Source organism: Gobio gobio, assembly GCF_949357685.1.
Source record: "Gobio gobio genome assembly, chromosome: 20".
Lineage (NCBI taxonomy): Eukaryota > Metazoa > Chordata > Actinopteri > Cypriniformes > Gobionidae > Gobio > Gobio gobio.
This window is the reverse complement of record NC_137113.1, coordinates 3778535-3803066: the sequence shown is the minus strand read 5'-3', so window position 1 is coordinate 3803066 and position 24532 is coordinate 3778535. Positions and strand designations below refer to the sequence as shown.

Below are 24532 nucleotides of genomic sequence, written 5' to 3'. Positions count from 1 at the left end.
ATTGTTGCCACTGACACTGAAGGCTGTTTTACCACAGTTCATGAGTTATGATGACATTCATTGTGTTATAATAATTGAAAATTTTATAATTAAGTTTTCTTATATACAGAACATTTCTCGGCTTCAGTTTAACTTGATGTACTAAAATAACTCAACTTAAAACTGATCAAATTAATACAAAGCAATATAAACATACTAAAAATGATGAAATGACTTAAAACGGTACTAAAATAAATAAAAATATATATATATAATAGTATCTTGATACTAAAAAAAAAAAAAATTATATATATATATATATATAAATTAAATAAAAAATATATGTATTTATATTAAATAGTATAAATGTTTCCAGCATATTTTTGAAGTGAAATATTTACACTACATTTTAAACTCTTACAAACTCAATTTGAGTGAATCATTTTCATTTATCCTTTAATATTGCAATAAAATCCGAGCTCATGCTCTATTAATTCTCTAATTAATTTGTTTCTGAACACATGCATCAAATTTATTTTATATTCGTGCGACTACAAGTATAAACACCAGTGTTACAGTATTAATAAGTGTATCCACTATGGTATTTATGGTTATGATATATAAGGTGAAACGATTATTACAGAGACAGGCAAAATAACCCTTACAATAATAAGTCATATTTGATGATTACCATGGAATTAATCAATGCAATTTCAGCACCAAACAGAAGATGGCAATGGCAGCAAACTGATCTGAGAGCAGCTCGTGTGTGTGTGTGTGTGTGAGAGAGAGAGAGAGAGAGAGAGAGAGAGAGAGAGAGAGAGAGAGAGAGAGAGAGAGAGAGAGAGAGAAGATGTCGGTGTGTGACTGTACTGACGGCTCGCGCGCGCAGAAAAACACGCAGAACAAGAAGACATTGAGGTAAACACACACACACACACACACACACACACTTTGATTGCGAATCTGTTTGTCTGTCAGCATCACGATGTGCATCTGAGAATCATGTCGAGATCATAGGAGATGTTTTGATTTCATAACAGCAGAGCTGAACACACACACACACACACACGTCGGCATGCATCACGTGGTCGAGTAATATATGATTTGATCTAGAAATGACTGAAACATGCATGATCGGGGTCTGTTCTGATAGACTGCCTGAACAAAACGTCCCATGCACGCATGCCTGTGCTCGTGCATCTGAAAGCTGTTTGACATCAGTGTGTGTGTGTGTGTGTGTGTTTGTGTGTGTGTTGTTCAGAGCAACGATTGCATCAGTGCATTCAGTGCACGCGCTACACATGTTATTATTACAGAGACAGACCTTTAAAAACACACATGCGTGCCAGTCAGCCAACCAGGATGATGGATCTATCCATCCGCCCATGCGTGTGATATAACCAATCATCTGCAGCTCGAGCCGCTTTCGGCTTCCGGGTTGTAGTTGGAGCGTGGAAAAGTTATCGCACGCGCTCGCAGCGTGGACGGGGCGCGAGAGCTCAGAGTCACTCTTACTACTACAGACCATCAGAGTGTGTGAGTGTGTGTGACCATGCCTACAGTCAGGTAAGACAACAGCTTCACTGACAGCCTGTCTGTCGCTCTGCTTCCGGTCTTTATGATGCAACGGGGCTTATCCTCATGGGTTACATATTAAGAAATGTAATTTTCTTCTTTTGTCGTGTGTGTGTGTGTGTGTGTGTGTGTGTGTGTGTGTGTGTGTGTGTGTGTGTGTGTGTGTGTGTGTGTGTGTGTGTGTGTGTGTGTGTGTGTGTGTGTGTGTGTGTGTGTGTGTGTGTGTGTGTGTGTATATGTATATATATATATATATATATATATATATATATATATATACACACACACACACACATTATGTATAAAATGAGAGAACTGGAATGACAACTTATAATTATTTCTGGTTTTTGGTGACTCATGTATTTTCCTTTAACTGTCAGATTAATGTGCATGTACACACACACACACACACACACACACGTTGCATTCTGCCATATTGACTGTATGTGCACGAGCATTCACTGATCACGTGTGGCAGTTTTCATACTAGTGCCCACACAAAATGATGCTTGTCAATGTTTAATGTGATTGAGGATATTGTGTGTGTGTGTGTGTGTGTGTGTGTGTGTGTGTGTGTGTGTGTAATTGAGTTTTTAGACCAGTGGGGTGAGAGTAAAGTGAGGACATCTTTCTGAGAGCCCTTTAAAGGCCTGTTTGAGAATCAAGACTTGTGTTTTAAGGGTTTGGGTTTGGGTTAGGCCTAGTTGTGATGGGTAAAGTTAGGATAGGGAGCTAGAGATTGCATTGTGTCAGTGAATGTCCTCACAAAGACAGATGTACAAGTGTGTGTGTGTGTGTGTGTGTGTGTGTGTGTGTGTGTGTGTGTGTGTGTGTGTGTGTGTGTGTAGCATGTGTTTAGTCAGCACTATAGCATGTGCTCTGTGTAAACACATTCCATTAAAACCCATTAAACACACTAAATGTAAAACATTACATTTCAGGGTGTGGGTTAGATTACAGAACATTTCGCAAGTTTGCATTAAAAATTGATACGATGTACAACTGGTTTGATGTGTAAAATGGATATTTGTCGGGCTAATATTAGAAGGGCGAGTCCAGGGCTGTCATAAGAAATCGAGCAGGAATTCTGGTCTCTTTGGCTCTCCGGCTAATAAGCCCAAGGGTTCAAGTCTCAAAGGAAGCGTCACTGAAACCCGATCATGTGACCTCCACCTGTTACTCCCAGAATGGATATTAAAGGAAGTGTTCCCTCAGGAATGAAGGCTCCTACTCCTCCTTGAAACACTTGAAATGACTTCGGTGAAACAAAAAATGAGAAGATTAGCAGAATGCTCATGCTGTTCTTATGCATACAATTAAAGTAAATGAGGACTGGGGCTGTCAAACTCCAAAAGCCAAAGAAAATGCAATATTATGCTGTATTGCACTGCACTGATCCGCTGGGTGGCAGATTTTGCTTATGACTAATTTGTGCTTTTCATAGTTTAATATATGCAAAGAAAATCACTGAGTAACATGCATTACTGTGTTAAAGGTGCAGTGTGTAGAATTTATGAGGATCTATTGACAGAAATGGGGATGCACGACATCGGAATTGGCCGAAAAATAAACGCTTCAAATCGGCATTATGCCGATATGCCTTGGCGATATGATAATGTGTTGATGTTATATATATTTAGTGGGCCGCTGTTGTTATAGTAATAAAATGAAAAGTAGAATACACAAATAAATAGAAGTTGCTTCTTTTTCTGAATAAATAAAGCAGTAATGATGTCAAAGCACAAGCATGACACTTGTAAATTAAATACTTTTATATACAGTTTTTTTAATCTGTAATACAATTTTATGAAATAAAAAAATAAACCAAGGAGCACTAAAATAATTGTGCTTTTTTATTTATTTGAAGCTAAAGACAGTGTCAGCTGATACCGTGCCACCCCCACTTCATGTGCACAAACATTAAATCTAAAAATAAAATATTTAAATATTATAAACTGCATCTGTCTGGGATGAAAAATGACTGACTTTATTATTTATTTTCAGCGCTTTTAATATACTCTTATTATAAAAAGAACTTTATTAACATTTATTTATCTTTAACAAGTATCCTTTTAGTAAGGAGACCTGATAAAATGAAGAAAAAAATTTTTTTGCTCAAAATGGTGGTTTCCAAACAAAGGGAAAAAATAAACATATATCGGCATCGGCCAAAATGAGTTGAAAAATACCAGCATATCGGATATCGGCAAAAATCCAATATCGTGCATCCCTAGACAGAAATACAATATAATACACATAACTATGTTTTCAGTGGTGTATAAAGACCTTACTTAATGAGCTGTTATGTTTTTATTACTTTAGAATGAGTCGTTTCTATCTGCACACAACGCGGGTCCCTTACAGTGAAGTCGCCATTTTGGGACACCATGTTTCGACGGTGGCCCTAAAGGGACAAACTTCTCTACATAGCGCTAGTCACTCTCTGCTCTTTTAGACGACGACATGTTTGTCCTGTGTCGGCCACCGTAGCTTCTCTATGTGCTTCGTAAGGGAAGGGTGGGCGATTGCAATTCACAACCTCACCACTAGATGCCGCTTTACACACTGCACCTTTAAACACAAGTTTTTAGGGAGTGATGCAATATTGTAATGCATTACTTTTGAAAGTTACTTTTCCCATCATACAGATTGTAGAATTGGTTATGTTTATATTTATATATATATATATAAGTGAATAAAAGGTAAATATCAGTGTGTTGTTTCCGTCTGTGTGTGTTTGCAGCCAGAATGCTCTGTTTGGGATGGGGAATCCTCTGCTGGACATCTCTGCTGTGGTGGATAAGGATTTTCTCGATAAGTGAGTAGCGATCATGTGACTGCGTGTGTTTCAAGGTCATGCGTGTGTTTCAAGGTCATACGTGCACCGCTGTTCTTATGATCGATACGCTTCTGTGATCACACGACCCGAGCCACAAACACACTGTATGATTTCCTTGAGCTGTTAGTGTAATCATTCATCAATAACTAACCTGTGTGTGTGTGTGTGTGTGTGTGTGTGTGTGTGTGTGTGTGTGTGTGTGTGTGTGTGTGTGTGTGTGTGTGTGTGTGTGTGTGTGTGTGTGTGTGTGTGTGTGTGTGTGTGTGTGTGTGTGTGTGTGTGTGTGTGTGTGTGTGTGTGTGTGTGTGTGTGTGTGTGTGTGTGTGTGTGTGTGTGTGTGTGTGTGTGTGTGTGTGTGTGTGTGTGTGTGTGTGTGTGTGTGTGTGTGTGTGTGTGTGTGTGTGCGCGCGCAGGTATGGATTGAAGCCCAATGATCAGATCCTGGCAGAGGACAAACATAAAGCTTTGTGAGTGACATCATCATGCATTATATTCACTGCTGTATTATTTTTATATCACCAGCAATATCTTTGAATATTTATGGCACAGGTCAAAAGTTTGGAATGGTTAAGAAGATTTTGATGTTTTTGAAAGAAGTCTCTTCTCATCAAGGCTGCATTTAATTTAATCAAATATACAGTAATATTGTGAAATATTATTACAATTTAAATGACTGTTTTCTATTTGAATATATTCCATATTTTTGTAGAAACTGATATATATTTTTCAGGATTTTGAAAATGTATTTTAAATGTCTTTACTGTCACTTTTTATCAATTTAATGCATTCTTGCTGAATAAAATTAATTTGTTGTTAAATATCACTTACCCTAAACGTTTGAATTATAGTGTATTACGGTTTCCACAAAAATTGGAAGGAGCATAAATGATTGATAAAAATGAAAAATTATAATAAAAAACTATTTGTGAAGAATCATGTGACACTGAAGACTGGAGTAATGATGATAAATTCAGCTTTGATCACAGGAATAAATGACACTTTACTGTATATTCACATAGAGAACAGATGATTTACACTGGAATAATATTTCATAATTTTTACTGCATTTTTGATCAAATAAATGCAGCCTTTGTGAGCAGAAGAGACTTTTATCTAAGGCCAGAATAATTAATTATGACAAATTTTGACTTTTATTCGCATTATTTTGAAATGACACACTTATTTGAAATTATGACAAGACAAAATTGACGTAATAGACATAATAATTTCAATTTATGTAATTATTTTGATTTGTCATGATTGACTTGTCATAATTTCTACGTATATCATAATTTTGTTTTAGTATGTCATAATTTTGACTTTATACTAATCATGTCTTAAGTCTGAAGGGTCATGTGACACTGAAGACTGGAGTAATGATGATAAATTCAGCTTTGATCACAGGAATAAATCACACTTTACTATATATTCACATAGAGAACAGATGATCTACACTGGAATAATATTTCATAATCTTTACTGTATTTTTGCAGCTTTGGTGAGCAGAAGAGAGGCTTCAGTCGTTTTATCTAAGGTCAAAATAATGAGAATAAAGGTCAAAATTATGACATACTTAGTTGAAATTATGACGTAATCTTCTGTGATGTAAACATAAACATTATCTGTTTATGTCATAGTGACTCAAGTCATAATTTCAACTTGGTGTGTCAACTTTTACTTTTTAAGTGATCATTCCAACTTGGTGTTCCAGAATTTAGACTTTTATGTCATAAGTTCAATTTAGTTTATAATTGTTTTGTTTTAGGATGTCATTATAGTTTATAGTTTAGACTTTATATCTCAAGTCTGATCATGTGACACTGAAGACTGGAGTAAATTACACTGTACTATATATTCACATGATGATTTACACTGGAGTAATATTTCAACATTTTTACTGTATTATTGATCAAATAAATGCAGCTTTGGTGAGCATGAGACTTTAAAAGCATTAAAAAATCTTAATTGTTCCAAACGTTTGACCGGCCATAAATGTGATATAATCACCCAGCCATAGTTATATCATATTATGAATGCTCAGGACAAATGGCACAACAAATTAGGGAAATTAATTCAGGAAATGATTGGTGTATTGGTGATGAAATGCAAACTAGAAATGATATTTTGTTTCTCTGTTCAACCATTGCACAAATATATATCTATTTTGATGTAAACTGTACCGTGTGTAATCTACAGTAATGGAGTTGAGCGTGTTGTACCGTCTCTGACCTGCAGGGGGCAGCAGCTCCTTCTGTTTACATTCTGACAGGAATCAAACCTGAGCTTCATCTCATCAGGATCTTCTCACACTAACAATAAAGAAACCCTTCTGGTGTTTGTGCTGCAGGTTTGAAGAGATCGTGAAGAAGAGTAAAGTGGAGTATCATGCCGGTGGATCCACACAGAACTCTGTCAAAATCGCTCAGGTGGGTCTGGAGCCCAGCGAACTGTCACCATGTCCATCAGGAAATCGTGTGAACTCTGTAATAATATTGTGTGTTTGATATCTTCTCTCTCAGTGGATGATCCAGGAGCCGCATAAGGTGGCCACGTTCTTCGGCTGTATAGGTTCGGATCACTTTGGGGAGATCCTGAAGCAGAAAGCGGCTGAAGCTCATGTGGACGCTCATTATTATGAACAAAGTCAAGAGCCGACCGGAACATGTGCGGCCTGCATTACTGGAGACAACAGGTCAGAAACAAACACACTTACTGTTTATAATGCAGCGTTTGAGAAGATGACGGTTAATATACACACTGAAGTCTCTCATGCTCACCAAAGCTGCATTCATTTGATCAAAAATACAGTAAAAATTATGAAATATTACTTCAGTGTAGATCATCTGTTCTCTATGTGAATATACAGTAAAGTGTCATTTATTCCTGTGATCAAAGCTGAATTTATCATCATTACTCCAGTCTTCAGTGTCACATGACCCTTCACTAATCACTCTCAAATGAGGATTTGATGCTCGAGAAACATTTATGATTATTATTATGTTGAAAATCGTTATACATTTTGTTTTCAGGATTCTTTCATGAATAGAAAGTAAAAAAAACTGCATTTATTTTAAATATTTTGTAACATTATACTAGGGATGCACCGAAATGAAAATACTTGGCCGAAGCCAAAGCTGAATAACAAACGCGTTTTTTTTTTTATTACTATTTATTTTGCCAATTTTTTCACCATTGCATGAATTAAATAGTAAAAATTATCTTTTTACTATTTTGTCTTGCTTTTTTTGTAAAGAAAAATACATTACAAAACTACAATTTAAAAATATTTTTTCAACACTGAACAATTTTTAGCATTCCAGCAGACATTATACAAACAAAGCACAATATAACCTAAATTAAACAATATTTAGGATCAAATATTATTTGGCCATCTTATGCCATCTTATCTTATCTTTGGCCTATTATGACAGCAGGTCTCATAATCAAATCACTGAGGCTGCTCTTTTAAAGTGCAATATCTCAAACTGGCTCCACCAGTGTACAGTGAGACATTTAGGATTATTTAGAATTTAAAAATATTTTGCAACGGAAATTTTTCTATTAGTCTGCCTTTACATTGCTTTAATGCGTTACTATTTCACTGTCACTTCCGAAACTTTGCACCGTGCAATTGGCCATTAATCCTTTTTGCAACATGAAAAACAGTAGTTTTATTCAGCGGATTATATAGACTTCAGACTCGAAAGCGGGTTTTACGATCACTAAACGCTGTCGCTATGTCAGTTCATCACGATCAAGTTCAATGAATCTGCTAACAATGCACAATAAATATCTTACTTGCATCGATTCGTGTCCACACTTTGTTTGTTTGTTCACGAGAGGTTTTGCGAGCCTGTCTCCGCTGCAGAAACGCGTTGTAATGGAAATTTGACGTTCTACAGACACAAATGCGCACTGGAGCGTTTGCCAATCTATCATTACAGTATCATCTGAGGGTGCTCTTGCTTACATTTGAGGGCGCTTAGACAGTGTCTGCAAACGGCCATTTCTGCATTTAGACGCATGCACGCCTCAGGTTGCTATATTTGATCGCGTCATCAAAACGCCATTGTTCGGTTAAATTTATTCGGTCTTTCACTTATTCGGGCGAACACCGAAAGTGAAAATTTTTGCTATTTCCGGCCGGATAATTTTGGTTGCCGAACATTCGGTGCATCCCTACATTATACATTTATTTACTGTCACTTTTGATCAATTGAATGCATTGTTAGGAGGATAACTAATAATAGATTATGACCCATGAACAGTTGTGAAGAATGAAGACCAAGAGTCAGGAGTGTAATTAATTTAAGAGAAATTTACTGAAGAATAGTTTGCCGTTTCATCAGCAGAAGCAGCTTCAGGTCTCAGGAGGAGTTCGTAGGCCGCGCTCCTTCTCTACCCGCCCATCATACATACAATATCTCAACAGTTATACTGTTTTCAAGGTCTAGCCACGCCATTACGTCAGGTGGATGATTCTGATTGGCTCAGAGAAATAGATAGTCATAGTAAATTTCCACACATTGTCAGTTAATCAGATGCACGTGTCCATAGATCACTTGTTGACGCTTTCACCCCGGAATTGGGCACGTCGTGACCTTCCAGTTCTGGAGCAGGCGCCAGAACAACATCCTGTCACTCTCCTGAGGATGCCCGTTCATCTGTAACACTGAATACTGCACACACACACACACACACACACAGACACAGTCTCTCCAAGGTTGGAGTTGATTGAGCTCCAGTTCTGATCAGGAAGTTTCCCAAAACATACTGATAACATGTGCTTCCTCTCAGTGAGAGGTTCAGACAGTGTTCACCATAATTCTTTAGTGTTTCAGTGAAAGAAATAGGGATGTAATGATTCACTCAACTCACGATGCGATACGATTCACGATACGATTTTCTCACAATTTTTTTAGCAAAATGAGACAAATTATAAAATAAAAGTGTCCTTTTATTTCTCAGACAAAATTCTGCGTATTTCTTTGTAAAATTTAAATATATATTTTATGTCAAATAATAACCCAATTGAATTTTTTAAACAAATCCTCAAAAAGTCCTTCAAGGAGAGGAAGAGCAGAAATAAAAAGACTAGGTCAAATTAAAACAGTGACAGGGGTTTCACATTGTTATAAAAGGCAAGATTTTAAAGGATTAGTTCACTTTTAAATAAACTTTTGCTGATCATTTACTCACCCCCATGTCATCCAAGATGTCCATGTCTGTCTTTCTGCAGTTGAAAAGAAATGAAGGTTTTTGATGAAAACATTCCTGGATTTTTCTCCATATAATGGACTAGCCTGGTTAAAACCAGACCATTCTCAGTAGTAACTGAGTTATGGTCTGGCAAAGCTTCATAGACAAATAATTTCCAAAGGGGCGTCACCAACGGGTGTGGCTCAAATGCCTCTCGGCGCAATTGGATAGACCTAAAACCAATCAGAGCGATGAGGGAGATGACGTATGCAGAGCGACGCAGAAACTCTGGCGTTTCTCAATATGCGTTCTTTTCTGTACTTGTGTTCTCAAATAGGAAATGTCCCCGGTTTCCATTTCAGAAATCTGGTCACCTTACCTAAACCACATATTAATGTTTAATATATTCTTTTTATAATGTAAACGAAAAGAGGCAGGGTGTTTTATACTTCGTTTTATTATAAATATATAAGATAATCAATGTAGGCCTAGCTACGCGTTGCCTGAACCACATTCGTGTGGCTATTATTATTATTATGTTTTTTAATTTTTTTATGAAATGAGGCAGTGGTGTTTTATGACATATTTCGTACGCGAACTTCTGACTTGCGTCCGTGACTTACCAAGTTTGACTCCGGAGAACGAACTCCCGAGGACGGGAGGACACTAGTCCGCCTACTATGCTCTTGACAGTATCACTCAGTATATATTTGTATATGTAGTGCAGGCAATGCATATCTTCAATGCATGTTTATAACAAAACGAAATATAAAAAACCCAGCCTCTTTTCGTTTACATTTAAAAAAACACACACACATAATATAGGCTATGATTATCACTGTAATAAATTAAATATGACACAAAACACAACCCAGTCTCTTTTTGTTAAATGTCAGTTTATGTGTGATCATCAATAGCAATTATAAAAGTAGGCTATAAGTAAAAGGTATAAGAAGCTATACAATAAATAAAGCAATTCAGTCAAAGTCAGCGCTAGGAGACTACAACGGTAAAGTTTAATATCTTAAAAATATTAAGTTATGAAACTTCACTTTGCCCTCAGACAAAACGATCTGTCTAGGAACAAATTATAGATTAATGAGAGCAAAGATCAGCCGTTAGATCTACACAAGACGAGACGGTTTAACCACTACAGAGACATCAGAGCCAGCGGCAGGCGGCAGAAGGACTGGCCGAGGAAAGGCGCCTCACGGCGGGCTCAATGATCGATTGAGTGCCGCTGAACCACTGGAGCTCACAACTCCGAAAACGCCAGATCAAATTTTTAAAAAAGGCGCTCTCTTTATAAATAAACCACAGATTTGAGCTTTAAACAACTTCATTCACTCATGAAAAGGACTTAAAACTATATTTTGTAAAACATTAACACTACCAGAGGACTCTCGCTAAGACCCATTCGTTTAGCCACCAAAGGGCCAAGCTGGTATCAGACTTTTGTCGAATCCAGTCGGTAAGACAGCGATAACATCTTTTTTTAGATATAAAGGCTTCGAGTGTTGTTCTTTGCTCGGGTTTTAACGAAAAGGAGAAGTTTAAATCGCTTAAAACAGACGCGATAGCTGATTCGAATGAGTGATGCTCCACAGTAGCGGCAAACCTGCTTCAACGTCGCTGCGCTGTCGTCATCGTGTAAAGCCCGCCCCAACGTTTCTGATTGGTGCCGCGATTTCTAGGGTTTAGAAATGGGTTTGAATGGACTCTTTGCCAGACTACTTGCAGAGCAAATCTAAATTTGCCGGAAGTTGTCTGGGTTTTCCCAGGCTAATAATGGACTTCAATGGGCTCCAAACAGTTCAAGGTCCAAATGACAGTTTCATCTCTGAGCTCCATCATAACTTCCACTAAGTGAGGTCAAAATACGAGCGTGATCATAGATATATCGATCGTAGATGCCTCATTCTGCTGATCCGTGCAGGCAATAATGAGGAATCTACGTATACATCTATCACCATGCTCGTATTTTGACCTCACTTAGTGGAAGTTATGGCAGAGCTCAGAGATGATTACGTTTGTCTGATAAGAGGTAAAATAATAGCATAAATACTGCTGGGTTTCTCACAGAAACTGATAGTTTGTCTAGATAAGACCCTTATTCATCATCTGGTGTCGTTTAAAGCCCTTTGAAGCTGCACTGAAACTGTCATTTGGACCTTGAACCGTTTGGAGCCCATTGAAGTTCATTATATGGAGAAACATCCAGAATGTTTTCATCAAAAACCTTCATTTCTTTTCGACTGCAGAAAGAAAGACATGGACATCTTTGGATGACAAGGGGGTGAGTAAATTATCAGCAAAAGTTTATTTAAAAGTGAACTAATCCTTCAATTATAATTTGTATCATTACACTTACCGGTAGTTAGAAAAACAGAACACATTTAGATAAATATGCCATAATAATCAACGGATTATTGGAAAAAAAAATCCATGTACACATTTAGAGAAGGGGATAGTAAAATAAATACAGCACCTGGTTCTGCAACAGCACAGATTTCTCCGTCAGTCTGTGAACACATCCTCGCGCTGGTCTTTCTCTTGATGAGGAAGGGCCTGGAATGAATTTACTTCAGCAGAAAACAGGCTTGTACCTTTCTCTGTGAAAACACTGATCCTTGCACCTTGTGATCTCCATGGCAATCGCCCTCGACGCCGCAAGTGGCGAATCCGTTGGTCAGTGTGGTTTGGCCTATTATCTTTTTACATACAGACGGAGGTGACTGGAGCCTGTGGTGATTATTAGTCTTCAGAAGGTCGAAATGCCAGTCCACGTAAACTGCGTGCTTGCCGTCAACGTGCTAATGTTTGACGGCGCTTGTACACTGGTATTAACATCACGTAAATTAATTCACGTCTCACGAAATACATGAAAGTAAGTGACCGCTGAACTGGGAGAAGAATAGAGGAAACTATAGAGTTGCTATATAATGTGTATCTGATGTGAATAAAACACGTAGTCAAGTTGTAACTGTCTGAAAGGATTGTTTTTGCCGCTTCCATAGACATCAGTGTGTGTTTTTTGCTAGTACTTACAGTATGTCTGAAACCGAAAATAAACATGATGTGGTTGAAAACACTGAGTAGTTGTGAGTTGCGAAAGCACGTTTGAATTTAAGTGGCACCGAAATCTGCATTCTGATTCGGTCCGGTACGTACCGGCTATATAGGGGTTTCGGCACCCAAGCCTATTTAAAATGTGTATCGCGATTTAACATCTCAACCGACTTGAATCGTCACACATTTGTATCGAGTTTCAACCGGCTCCGACTGAATCGTTACATCCCTAAAAAGAAACTATAAAATGAATAAAATATAAAATGAAAGACAAATCCATATTTCATCTCTGGAAGCCGGGTTAAGTGATTTAAGCACTGTTACTGCACTCATGGCATGTAAGGGGTGTGTGTGATACCTCCAAAATCCAAACACACGACACACGTCCCTAGGCCAGACCCTCAGTCACTCCTCAGAGACCAAATACACACATCACCAGAGTGTTAAAAGACGACTGTATGATTCATCAGTGGACTAATACAGTCTCATCTAGGCCGCTCAAACTTTGATTTATACCGTTTGACAATTTTATCTTTCCATAGTGATTTTCAGCCGATTGAAACATGACCCTCGTCGGCAGTGAGGTTTGACTATCGCTGTGTGTTTGTAGGTCTCTGGTTGCAAACCTGGCAGCAGCCAACTGCTATAATAAAGAGAAACATCTGGATGTTGATCGCAACTGGAGTCTGGTGGAGAAGGCTCGGGTTTACTACATCGCAGTAAGAGCTTCACATTTGCATCGTGCTAGTTTGAATGTGCAAATGGAGAATAATAGAGCAGCTGTACCTAATGCATGAAACTAGTACAGAAAGCTTGTCTTATTAAAGTATTCATCTGATAAGTATTGTTCTGATCTCCGTCCTGGAGGGTTTTTTCCTGACCGTGTCTCCAGAGTCCATCCTCAAGGTGGCCAAACACGCGTCTGACAACAACAAGATCTTCGGCCTCAACCTCTCTGCCCCCTTCATCAGCCAGTTCTTCAAGGAGCCGCTGATGAAGGTCATGCCGTACGTTGACATCATCTTCGGAAACGAGACGGTGAGTCTTCACATCATCAGGGTGTCTACAGACCCTTAGGGTCCTATTATAATCCGCCATGGCGCGAGCACAACTGGCTTTTAAAGGGAAAGGGAGATGAGACTCTGATTGGTTTGTTGCACGTTACGGCCAAAACACACCCACGACTCATTAAGGGTGCGCTTGTAGTTCGGTTTGTTTGGTCCGGACCAAAAAACAAAACATATAGTCCTGGTCCGCTTAGCGTTCACACTGGCATTTTTAACAGCGAACCTAAAGTTACCGAAAGCCGGCGATTGGTCGGCTTTTGTGACGTATATTTCACAACGGAGTTGCTTACCGAACATTCAAAACAATGCTGTGTGCTGGATTAAACGCCATAATTTTATGCGTGTATGGTTTTATTTTTACCAGCTGAGAACTCATGAAGAGCTCATCAAATGCTCAACACATTCAGAACAGCAGCAGGATTTCCTCCGGTGTGCAGAAACGCCGATCTGCTTATATTGATGAGGCTCTTCACCTCCTCGCTGCTCCATGTTTGCCCTCTACTCATTTTGGCTACACCGATCTTTCCACATTGTCAAATCAGCTGACTTGTAGCGTCACATCTTGTGACATCACGTCCTGTTTTGGGTTGGTTTACGTGTCTTTGGTCTGTGTTACGTTCATATATCAATCGAACCGCACCAGAGATGGTTTGGAAGCGGACCGAGGCCCATCTTTTCTAGCAGTCTCGTCCGCTTGTTTGGTGCGCACCAGGGTTGGGATGGCAGCGTTCACATATGTTCAAATGAACCGCACTGACCGAGCAATCGCACCAGGGTTCGTTTTAATCCAACCAAACATGACAAGTGCGCGAGTGATTTCAATGTTAAGTCTGGAGGTCCCTGAAGGACGCGAATCCGCCTCATTCACGCGTCCAGTTTGCGTGAATTGAGAATATTGCGCGTTACACACGAGTGGTGCTTTTGTGCATTTGCGCGTTTGAAGCGAATTCGCGTCTGACGCCCGAGTTGAAAATTTTGAAGTTTTAAGACTTTTTCAGGTGAGAATGTAGTTGTTTAAAGCTCAAATCTGTGGTTTATTTATAAAGAGAACGCCTATTTAAAAAAAAAACGATCTTGTGTTTTTGGAGTTGTGAGATCCAGGCGATCACCGGCGCTCAGCGCTCATTAACCCCGGCGAGAGCAGCCTTTCCTCGGCCAGACCTTCTGCCGTCTGCCGCTGGCTCTGATGTCCTGTAGTGGTTCGTCTTGTGTAGATCTAACGGCCGATCTTTGCTCTCATGAATCTATAATTTGTTGTCTGCCAAATCGTTTTGACTGAGGGCAGGAGAAGTTTCATAACTTTATTTTTTTAAGTATATTTAAATATACATGCAGTGAAGATAATGTAGGAGTTGCCTGGACCACATTTGTGTGGCTATTAATGCTTAATATATATTTTTTATGAAAATGAAAAGAGGCAGAGGTGTTTTATGACATATTTCTCCTGGAGTGCCTTGAACGCGTGTCTATTTCTCTTCAAACACTCGATTTATACGCATGTCCAATTCACTGTGTATTCAAAATGTTCACGCATCAAACTAGATGCGATTTTGACGCTCTATTCGCGTTTGGTGTGAACGCAGCATAAGAGACTAGGGACAACCCTTTTGGACCATGTGCCTACCCATCGTTAAACTAGCAAAAGTGGATTCGGACTAAGCGCCGTATGTGTTTAAATAGCTCATTAAAAGACTTAAATGTGTTTTTGCATGTCTCTTCTCATTGGCTGTGCTGATTGTGTGTGTTTACAGGAAGCTGCTACATTTGCAAAGGAGCAGGGCTTTGAGGTGAGTGAAAAATACTGCATAAATACTGCTTTACTCCTTGTGTGTTCATTGCACTAGAAGAAATGTAGACTTCTGAATGTGTCCCTGCAGACAGAAGACATCGCGGAGATCGCGCGGAGGGTCCAGGCTCTGCCCAAAGTCAATAAGAACAGGCAGAGGATTGTGGTCTTCACTCAGGGCAGAGAGGACACTGTGGCCACTGTGGGTACGTCCATCAAACGAAGTCTGTGCTCATCTCTTCCATATGTTTGTCATTAATTGTCTTTGTCTTCTTTCAGGTGATAAAGTGAAAGTGTTTCCCGTTTTAGACATCGACCAGAATGACATTGTGGACACTAATGGTGCTGGGGACGCGTTTGTGGGAGGTACATGATTCATCAGATCATTTTAGAGCATGATGGTTATTAATGCGTAGGGGTGTAACGGTACACGTATTCGTACCGAACCGTTTCGGTACAGGGCTTCCGGTTCGGTGCACGTGGATACATTACAACTTGCTGTCACGTATCATATGTGGTATAATCGCTCAGTGTTTCAACTGCGGAAAGACAATAAAACATCTTGAGATCAATGTCACGCATTATCACATGACCTCAGAAATCATTGAGTGTCCACAGCTGTGAGTTCACTAGAGAAATCAACTCTTTCACTGAATATATGACCTATATTAGCTGTTATATTCATTATATTCTACTGAACCTGTTAGTGATGTCTGGATTATTTCATGTGTGTTTAAATAAATCTGTCATGAAAATGACAGTCACTGTGTATAAATGAATTGGAGAAAAAAACTATTTTATAATTAGATTTAGAAGTTATTGCAAAAACTGCCTCATGTGAAGTTTACATGTTAGCGTACTGTTATTTGAGTGATGATTATTATATCTCAAAATAAATAGCAACTGAATTTAGGCTAATAGTTTGGGCTCTGTTGTTAACATTTAATATTAACGTGCAAGTACGGCTCACTATATAGTTTACAGCAATATCTTTAAGAAACTGTTAGTTATAATTGAATTAATTTAAGGACGGACACAATTTTTTCAGTACACCACTGTCTAATAAAAATAAATAAAAAGCAATTTTTTATTGCGAACTGTCAGTTTTGAGTACCGTTACACCCCTATTAATGCTGTATTTGTTACCCTGCAAGTTCAAGTTCAATTTTATTTGTATAGCACATTTCCAACAGCCCCCAGGCTGACCAAAGTGCTTTACAGAAGAGCAAGAATATCACACATACAGAAAAATAAAAATAAATAAACCACATAAGAATATAAAAACCACCTATAAAAAAAGTTTAACAAATCACCATAATAAGTACACTAAGGAGAATAAAAAAGTTTTTAGCAGGGACTTGAAAATAGACAAGGAAGGGGCCAGCCTAATCTCTAAAGGCAGGGTATTCCAAAGTCGTGGCCCTGCCACCGCAAATGCACGCTCGCCTCTACGCTTTAGTCTAGCGCGAGGAACGACCAACAAAGCCTGATCACAAGAACGGAGGCTTCTGGGTGGAGTATAGGAGTGAAGGAGTTCAGATAAATAGACAGGAGCTTTGTTATGTAGGGATTTATACACGAAGAGTAGAATTTTGAAGTCTATTCTCTGACAAATCGGCAACCAGTGAAGGGATCTAAGAATCGGAGTGATGTGATCATGTTTACGACACTTTGAAAGCAGTCTGGCAGCAGCATTTTGGACAAGCTGAAGTCGCGCAATTTGAGATTTAGATATACCGCAATATAGGGAATTGCAATAATCTAAACGCGACGTAACAAACGCATGAACAGCCATTTCGAGTGTTTTTGGGGAGAGAAAGTTTTTAATTTTTGACAGTAGACGAAGCTGATAAAAACTGGATCCAACAACAGAGGAGATATGTCTGTCAAATTTTAAAAGCTGGTCAAAAATAATACCCAAGTTCGTCACCCGTGTCGATCTAAAAGCGGATAAACTTTCTAGCTCAGGACCTATACACTGAGAGTTTTCATTTGGACTGAATACAATCACCTCTGTCTTGTCCTCGTTTAAGAAGAGGAAGTTCTGGGCTAGCCATATTTTAACCTCCTCTAAGCATAGGAGAAGAGAGGTGATCGCAGTGGAGTTGTTTTTCTTTACTGGAAGATAGATTTGGGTGTCATCTGCATAGAAATGAAAGGACACACCATGCTTTCTTAAAATAGAGCCCAAAGGCAGCATGTACAAAGAGAATAGAGAGGGAGCTAAAATAGAGCCTTGAGGAAGGCCACAGGTCAGAGGAGCGGCGGAAGATGAAAAGTTACCCAATTTCACTAAAAATTTTCTGTCAGATAGGTATGAATGAAACCATTTCAGAGCGTTTGCTTTTAGACCTACCCAAGACTCTAGTCTAGATAATAGTAAGGAGTGGTCAATGGTATCAAAAGCAGCTGATAAATCTAAAAGAATAAGAACCACAGAGTCCCCTGAGTCAGTGGAGATGTAGATGTCATTTATAACTCTCAGAAGGGCGGACTTAAAGCCAGACTGGAAAACCTCATAAATAGAATTGCTAGTCATAAAGTTTTGAAGTTGATTCAGCACAATTTTTTCTAAAACTTTTGAAATAAAAGGCAAAACCGAAATGGGGCGAAAAATTTTTAGGACAGTGGGGTCCAGAGAGGGCTTCTTGAGCAGAGGAGTGACTGTAGCGACTTTAAGGTCCGCAGGAACAGAGCCCGTTTGGAGACACTTATTAACAAGAGATAACAGACCAGGCCCAATCGAATCAATAATTAGTTTTAAAAATTTGGGGTGAATAATTTCACTAGGACAGAATGAGGGTTTAAGATTGTCAATCACCTCCTTCAATTCCTGGAGATTGACGGGTTCAAAAGCGTCCAAAAATGCAGAGGCGGGTGACATGATAGGAGAATTGGCTAATGTTAAGGTGGGACAGACATCAAGTCTTAAGTTCGTAATCTTTTGTCACTAAAGTATCTCAAGAAGTTTTCACAGAGAGCATCAGAAACCACAGGCAGGGTGTTCACAGAAGGATTGGTAACAGATTGAATAATTGAAAAGAAAACCTTCGGTTTAGAGTGATTAGCTTCAATTAGGTTGGAGAAGTATGCAGCTTTTGCAGACTTGGCTGCAGTCTGGTAGGATGTAAGAGAGTCTCTGAACATTTGAAGAGAGATATGCAGCCTGACTTGTTTCCATTTACGTTCTGCCTTCCTGCAGTTTTGTCTTAAGAGACGGGTAGCAGAGTTTTGCCACAGTATAGATTTAGTTTTCTGTTTATAAGGCTTAAGGGGGGCAGTTGCATTTGCTACCATAAGCCAGGCAGAGTTCAGGAGGCTCAGATGTTGATCAGCATCCAAGTCAGATAATGGTTGATCCAAGTTCAATTGTGAGCAACATTCATCAAAACACAAGTTAAAATTTGTGCTAAACTGAGGAGAGTAGAAGCGAAAAAGACTTACAGTTGTACTAGGAGAATGAGAGAGCTCTGGAAGGGATAGTGTGAATAATATAGGCTTATGATCAGATATCATAAAATCTGAGAGCACAACATCAGTCACATCAAACCCATATGAGAGTACAAGGTCCAACGTATGACCCAAAATGTGTGTAGAGTCACTGATCCACTGGGAGAGATTAAAAGCATTGATAATATTAAGAAACTCATGTGATAGGGGGTTAGACGGACAGCAGACATGAATATTAAAGTCGCCCACCAATAGGAAGCGGTCGTAATTTGTCGCAATATTGCCAATCAGTTCAGTGAAATGCTGTAAGAAGTCCTTAGAGGAGTGCGGGGGACGATAAATCACCACTAGACATACAGGACCGTTCCAGTCTAAGTGAAGAAACTGAGCTTCGAAGCTGGAAAAGGCCGTTCCAGGGACCAATCGACAGCGTGCAGAGAGAGAGTTCTTCAAGATAGTTAATATGCCACCCCTGCGTCCACTCGGACGAGGAGAGTTAAAAAAAATGACAATGAAAAATGAAAATGACCCGGGACAGCCGATGTGGACGACTCATCAGTCTTGTTAAAAAAACAGTCCACCTCTAAAATGTAGGAGTTTGAAAATGTGGTCGCAACCGAGTTGCGGATATCCAAAAGTGCTTGGCGGTCGTAGGTTAAAAGCGTGTAGCAATTTAAAAATAGAGCAGACAACCAGACAAGCAACCACAAGAGCGACAGACGGCAAGCCCAGCACACAGACGTCATCACTAAGCCATCAGTGATTCAAAATATTAATGAAACTGACTCTTTAATATCACGCAAAAGTATCATAAAAAATACTCTTTCAATCTTTCTACTTAATTTCAGGATTAATTCAATGCGTTATTTGCCATTTCTTTGTAATTATTTGTAAAATTTACTCGCAATTTCTGAGCGAAAAGTAAATCCTGCACCACATTATTTTTCATACGCATGTAATAAATATACAGTATGCATTTATAATGTTTAATTTGCCCAACGCTCCCCTGTGCAAACTGCCTATCATGTAAGCAGTATTTAAAATAGTGCTTTTTAATGGCCAATGCTGAAATAAATCGTTTTTAATTTAGTATTTATTTACAGTGCACATTTAAATTCAATGCATTATTTGTAATTATTTGTAAAGTTTACTAGAAATTTCTGAGTGAAAATTGCCTTAAAGTAAATCCTGCATTCATGTGTTATAAAACATATATACAGAATAAAATGTATATTAAGAAAGAGGAGTTTTTCTGTGGCCGATGCTGAAATGTAATGATTAAAAATAGTTCAATCTTATTAAATTTTTTATGTTCATGTTGTTACCTTTGCAACATTGAATTTATTCAAATAAGTTTCTCTTGTGCTTCATGTGAATTGTGTTGTATTGAGTTGTAAATAAGATTATTGGACTATATTTTACAAGAAAAGGTTCAACTTTATTTGGAAGGTCCACTTTAACTCTAAGAAACTTTGCAATTTGCAAAGGATCAACAAGGATGTTCTACTTGGTGAATCCCATTCCCCTCCGGGACAGAGCCTAGACATGATGATTTAACTGTGTGTCCTGCAGGATTCCTGTCAGAGTTGGTCCAGGAGAAGCCGTTGGAAGAGTGTATCCGCGCTGGTCATTACGCCGCCCATGTCATCATCCGGCGAGCGGGCTGCACCTTCCCTGAGAAACCCGATTTCCAATAACTCCCTCACATCCTCTCCTGTCCGATCCCATATGGAATCTCTCCATCTTTTTCTTTCTTTTTCTTTTTTTTGCTGAAGTTCCGGCAACACAACCTGCGTGCCTCTGCATTCGTTTACACGCGTTTCCTGTTAAACGGGCATTTTTCAGGATTGCGACGACCACATTACATACACTCCGGCGAGTTTGTGTAAAAGTACAGATCGTCTTTGATCTGTTTTTATGCTACATTGCATTATAGTTCTATATTTAATCTATTAAAGATCCATGATATCCTTTTAAGTGCATTTATATTTTCAAAAGTAATAGTCGTAAATTAAATTAACTGGATTATATAATGGACTTTTTGCTTAGAACGTTTTTGTCTTTCAGGTCTACATTCTTATGAAATACCAAATTGTATCTTAAACGCACAATGTATGAATATGCATAAGCTGTATCTGATGTGGGAAGATTTTCCACTCGCTCTTTCCTCTTCTGGAACACGACCGTTCAACTGACCAGTTTAATAAAAAGATTTTAATTGTTCCAAAGTTGTACATCGCTGTTTTAAAGTGTGTGTGCGGGTGTGCATTTGTGCGTTAGTGTGTGTATGAGTATGTGCATGAGTCTGTGTGTGTGTGCGCGTGCATGTGAGTGTGTGTATGAGTGTGCATTAGTCCGTGTGTGCTTGAGTGCGTGTGTGTGTGTATGTATGTATGTGTGCATGAGCGTGTGCGTGTATGAGTGTGTGCGTGTGAATGGGTGTGTGTGCACAGGAGTGTGTGTTTGTGTGTGCGCGCATGTGTGTGTGTGTTGTGTGTATGTGCATGTTTGTGTTTCAAATGAGTGTGTATGTGTGCATGAGCGTGTGGATGAGTGTGTGTTTGTGTGCGTGCATGAGTGTGTGCGCTTGTGTGAGTGTTTGAGAGTGTGTTTATATGTGTGTGCATGAGTGTGTGTTTGTGTGTGTGTTTGAGAGTGTGTTCATGTGTGTGTTTGTGTGCGTGCATGAGTGTGTGCGTGTTTGAGAGTGTGTTCATGTGCGTGCATGCGTGTGTGTGTGTGTATTCCCTTAGTTTAGGAAGAAGCTCTGTAAAACCAGGAGAAAGCTCTAAATGATCTCAATCGGCTCAAACTGCTCTGATCTATGTTTCATTTTCAAAGAACCAGACTAACCCTAAAAAAACCCCTAAAACTTTAAAACTATCCACTGCCAGATTTGCAAGCATAAATGTTTTTGGTGTGCGTGTTAAGTGTCCTGCAGTTGTGTGTTTTGCGCTCTTCTCTGCTCCAGCAGGTGTTCATCCAGCTCTCTCAGCTGCTTCAGGAAGCCCCAGTTCGGGATGATGCGTCGCTGCCGCTTGACGTGGTCGATGGCGTCTACAACCGTCATGTTCTCGTAGATCATCAAGTAGGCCAGGAAGAGTGTGGCCGAGCGACTGCGGCCCATCACACAGTGAACTAGAAGCTTATCTGGAGAAATAAACAAGATGACACGACCTCAGCCGGTAGCACGCACAGGGTGAAAAGCAGTGGTCCTAGCACTGAGCCTTGTGGCACTCCATACTGAACTTGTGATTGACATGACAACTCTTCATAAACTGATGTGTCAGAATGCAATTATGCTTTTTTTGTCTAGAGTCCAGCTCTGCTCACTTCGAGGTGCATCCTGGGATGCTTTCTCAGTGAAATGACTCACTCTGTGGGTTTGCGAGGGTCTGGTGGATGTGTTCAGCTGCAGAATAGAAGTACTGGCTGAGGTTGAATGTGGGAACGTCCTCCGCTGTGATCCCGTAGTAATGCACGTCCATGTCTCTATAGTATTCAGCGCCCGTGTCCACACTGTTCCACTCGCCCTCCGCAGCGTTCAGGATGTGTGTGATGCCCATCGTCTTCAGCTTGTATCGGTCTTTTGCAGTCTCTCTTCACAGAAACACAACAGCTTAAAGTCTAGGGGCCGTTTACACGACACTGTTTTCAACTAAAAAAGGAAAACTTTGTATGAGTTTTGGCCACTTATTTACATGACAACAGCGTTTTGGGGGCCTGAAAACACAAACTTGAAAATGAGACCATTATTGTGTCCGTGTAAACTACAAAACAGTGAATTTGTGTATGCGTATTACGTGTTCAGTCTATAGGCATATAGTTTCTATACAAAGTTACATCGCCATCTACTGGTCTTGCAGCATAATACAAAGTTTTTAGTCTTTTCAGCCAATCAGATCTGCCTCTACACTTTGTCGGCATTACTGGGAACGCCCACAAAAACGTCATATCCGCCATATGACGTGATGGAAAACAAGCCATTAGAATGAATACACGTAGACCTTGTTAGACGCTTTATCTTTACTTTATTCTGCGTTCGCACCAAACTCTAATAGAGCGTCAAACCGTGTCTAGTTGGACCCTTGAACATTTTGAATCCATTCGAAATATAAGTATAAAGTATAAATCGAAGCAAAATAGACTAAAGTTCAAGGCGCTCCAGGAGAAATATGTCATAAAACACCTCTGCCTCTTTTCATTTTCATTAAAAAATATATATTAATCATTAATGGCCACACAAATGTGGTCCAAGCAACTTCTACATTATCTTCACTGCATGTATATTTAAATATCCTAAAAAATAAAGTTATGAAACTTCTCTTTGCCTTTAGTCAAACCGATTTGGCAGACAACAAATTATAGATTCATGACACCAAAGATCGGCCGTCAGATCTACACAAGATGAACCACTACAGGACATCAGAGCCAGCGGCAGACGGCAGAAGATCTAGCCGAGGAAAGGCTGCTCTCGCCGGGGTTAATGAGCGCTGAGCGCCGCTGATCCACTGGAGCTCACAACTCCAAAAACGCAAGATAATTTTTTTTAAATAGGTGCTCTCTTTATAAATAAACCACAGATTTAAGCTTTAAACAACTACATTCTCACTTGAAAAATTCTTAAAACTACATTTTGTGACACAATAGAAGTATTTTTAAATTATGCAGGGTTTCTCATCATGGCACTTTACCACGTGACAGCAGCGAACAGGCTCCTGATTGGTTAACGTGGCGCGAATTGACACCAAAGTTAAAATTTTTCAACTCGAGCGCCGGATTCGTAGCCTGGCGTGGCCATACTCAATTCTAGTCAGAATATGAGTCTGGTACCGCTCCATTGAGCTTTGATTATGGGGCGTGTTTCAACCGAGCCAGGAAAGACCTCAATTGGATAGACCCACAACCAATCAGAGCAACGGAGCGACGCGTAACGTTAGTTGTCAAATGTCAACAGAACTCAACTGCACTGTGTTACCAAGTCCGTGTTTTTCTCCATGTCCGCGGGTTGAAGCGACCCCAATTATGTGATTATATAAACCCAGGAATGCGAATTTTAGCAGGCAACCTTGCCAAAATAACATATTTTGCCAACCAAACGCCATTTTTTCCGGAGAACCCCCCGGAAAGTTATTGTTTTGGGCTATCGTTTTGAGTAGCAATTGTGCGCGACATTGCAAAAACACTTGGAAACCCTGTCTGCACGCACGCTGGATTAAGTAACGTTACAAGAAAAAGATGAGTGTAAACGATCTTTGCCAGTAATAAAATTATTTAAGGATACACAGAGTACTTACCAACACGATCATCGTTTCTGAGAGAAATAGTAAAGGTGAACGCATATACGAACAAGTTCTCCGTTTAGGATAAGAGCAAACTCAACCCAAGAGCCTTTGATGACGTGGATGATTACATTACTGTTGATCATCTGTCCATCATCGTCTAAAGCCCGCCCTGACAATTTCATTGGTCCGAACAGTTTCTGTTCGGGCATAATTCCTCCTCTATGGAGCGAGTCCAGACCGAATTGCCCAAGCAAAATTTTTTGTGGGCGGGGCTAAATTC

The 24532-nt window shown here is 39.4% G+C and overlaps 2 protein-coding genes across 4 annotated transcripts in view; one reads left to right on the top strand and one right to left on the bottom strand.

Moving 5' to 3' along the window:
* The first annotated feature begins 786 nt into the window (after nt 1-786).
* On the top strand, nt 787-21191 carry adkb (adenosine kinase b). Of its 3 annotated transcripts, XM_079801367.1 has the most exons (12): nt 1405-1548; nt 1871-1907; nt 4301-4375; nt 4810-4863; nt 6744-6822; nt 6916-7088; nt 13275-13383; nt 13532-13702; nt 15483-15518; nt 15609-15723; nt 15797-15883; nt 20540-21191. In XM_079801367.1, exons 3-12 carry the CDS (start codon nt 4320-4322, stop codon nt 20662-20664), a joined length of 1005 nt encoding a protein of 334 aa, XP_079657493.1. In that variant the 5' UTR covers nt 1405-1548; nt 1871-1907; nt 4301-4319; the 3' UTR covers nt 20665-21191. The 3 variants fall into 3 exon arrangements, with proteins under 3 accessions (XP_079657491.1, XP_079657492.1, XP_079657493.1); XM_079801365.1 differs by lacking the exons at nt 1405-1548; nt 1871-1907 and adding an exon at nt 787-900; XM_079801366.1 differs by lacking the exon at nt 1871-1907 and having other exon boundaries at nt 1242-1548.
* Nucleotides 20736-24532, bottom strand: part of dusp29 (dual specificity phosphatase 29) — a 6020-nt gene continuing 2223 nt past the window's right edge. Inside the window, exons 2-3 of the mRNA XM_079801368.1 lie at nt 22344-22567; nt 20736-22117 (exon numbers count right to left, since the gene is read on the bottom strand). Of these exons, the coding sequence (XP_079657494.1) occupies nt 21894-22117; nt 22344-22567 (448 nt within the window). The 3' untranslated portion in view covers nt 20736-21893. The remainder of the gene's footprint in view (nt 22118-22343; nt 22568-24532) is intronic.

Excerpts from the sequence above, each read along its gene's own strand:
- adkb (XM_079801365.1), top strand. The coding sequence starts at position 833 with ATGTCGGTGTGTGACTGTACTGACGGCTCGCGCGCGCAGAAAAACACG. Across the intron at positions 7,089-13,274 it reads TGCATTACTGGAGACAACAG|GTCTCTGGTTGCAAACCTGG; the intron begins GTCAGAAACAAA and ends GTGTGTTTGTAG. Across the intron at positions 13,703-15,482 it reads TCATCTTCGGAAACGAGACG|GAAGCTGCTACATTTGCAAA; the intron begins GTGAGTCTTCAC and ends GTGTGTTTACAG.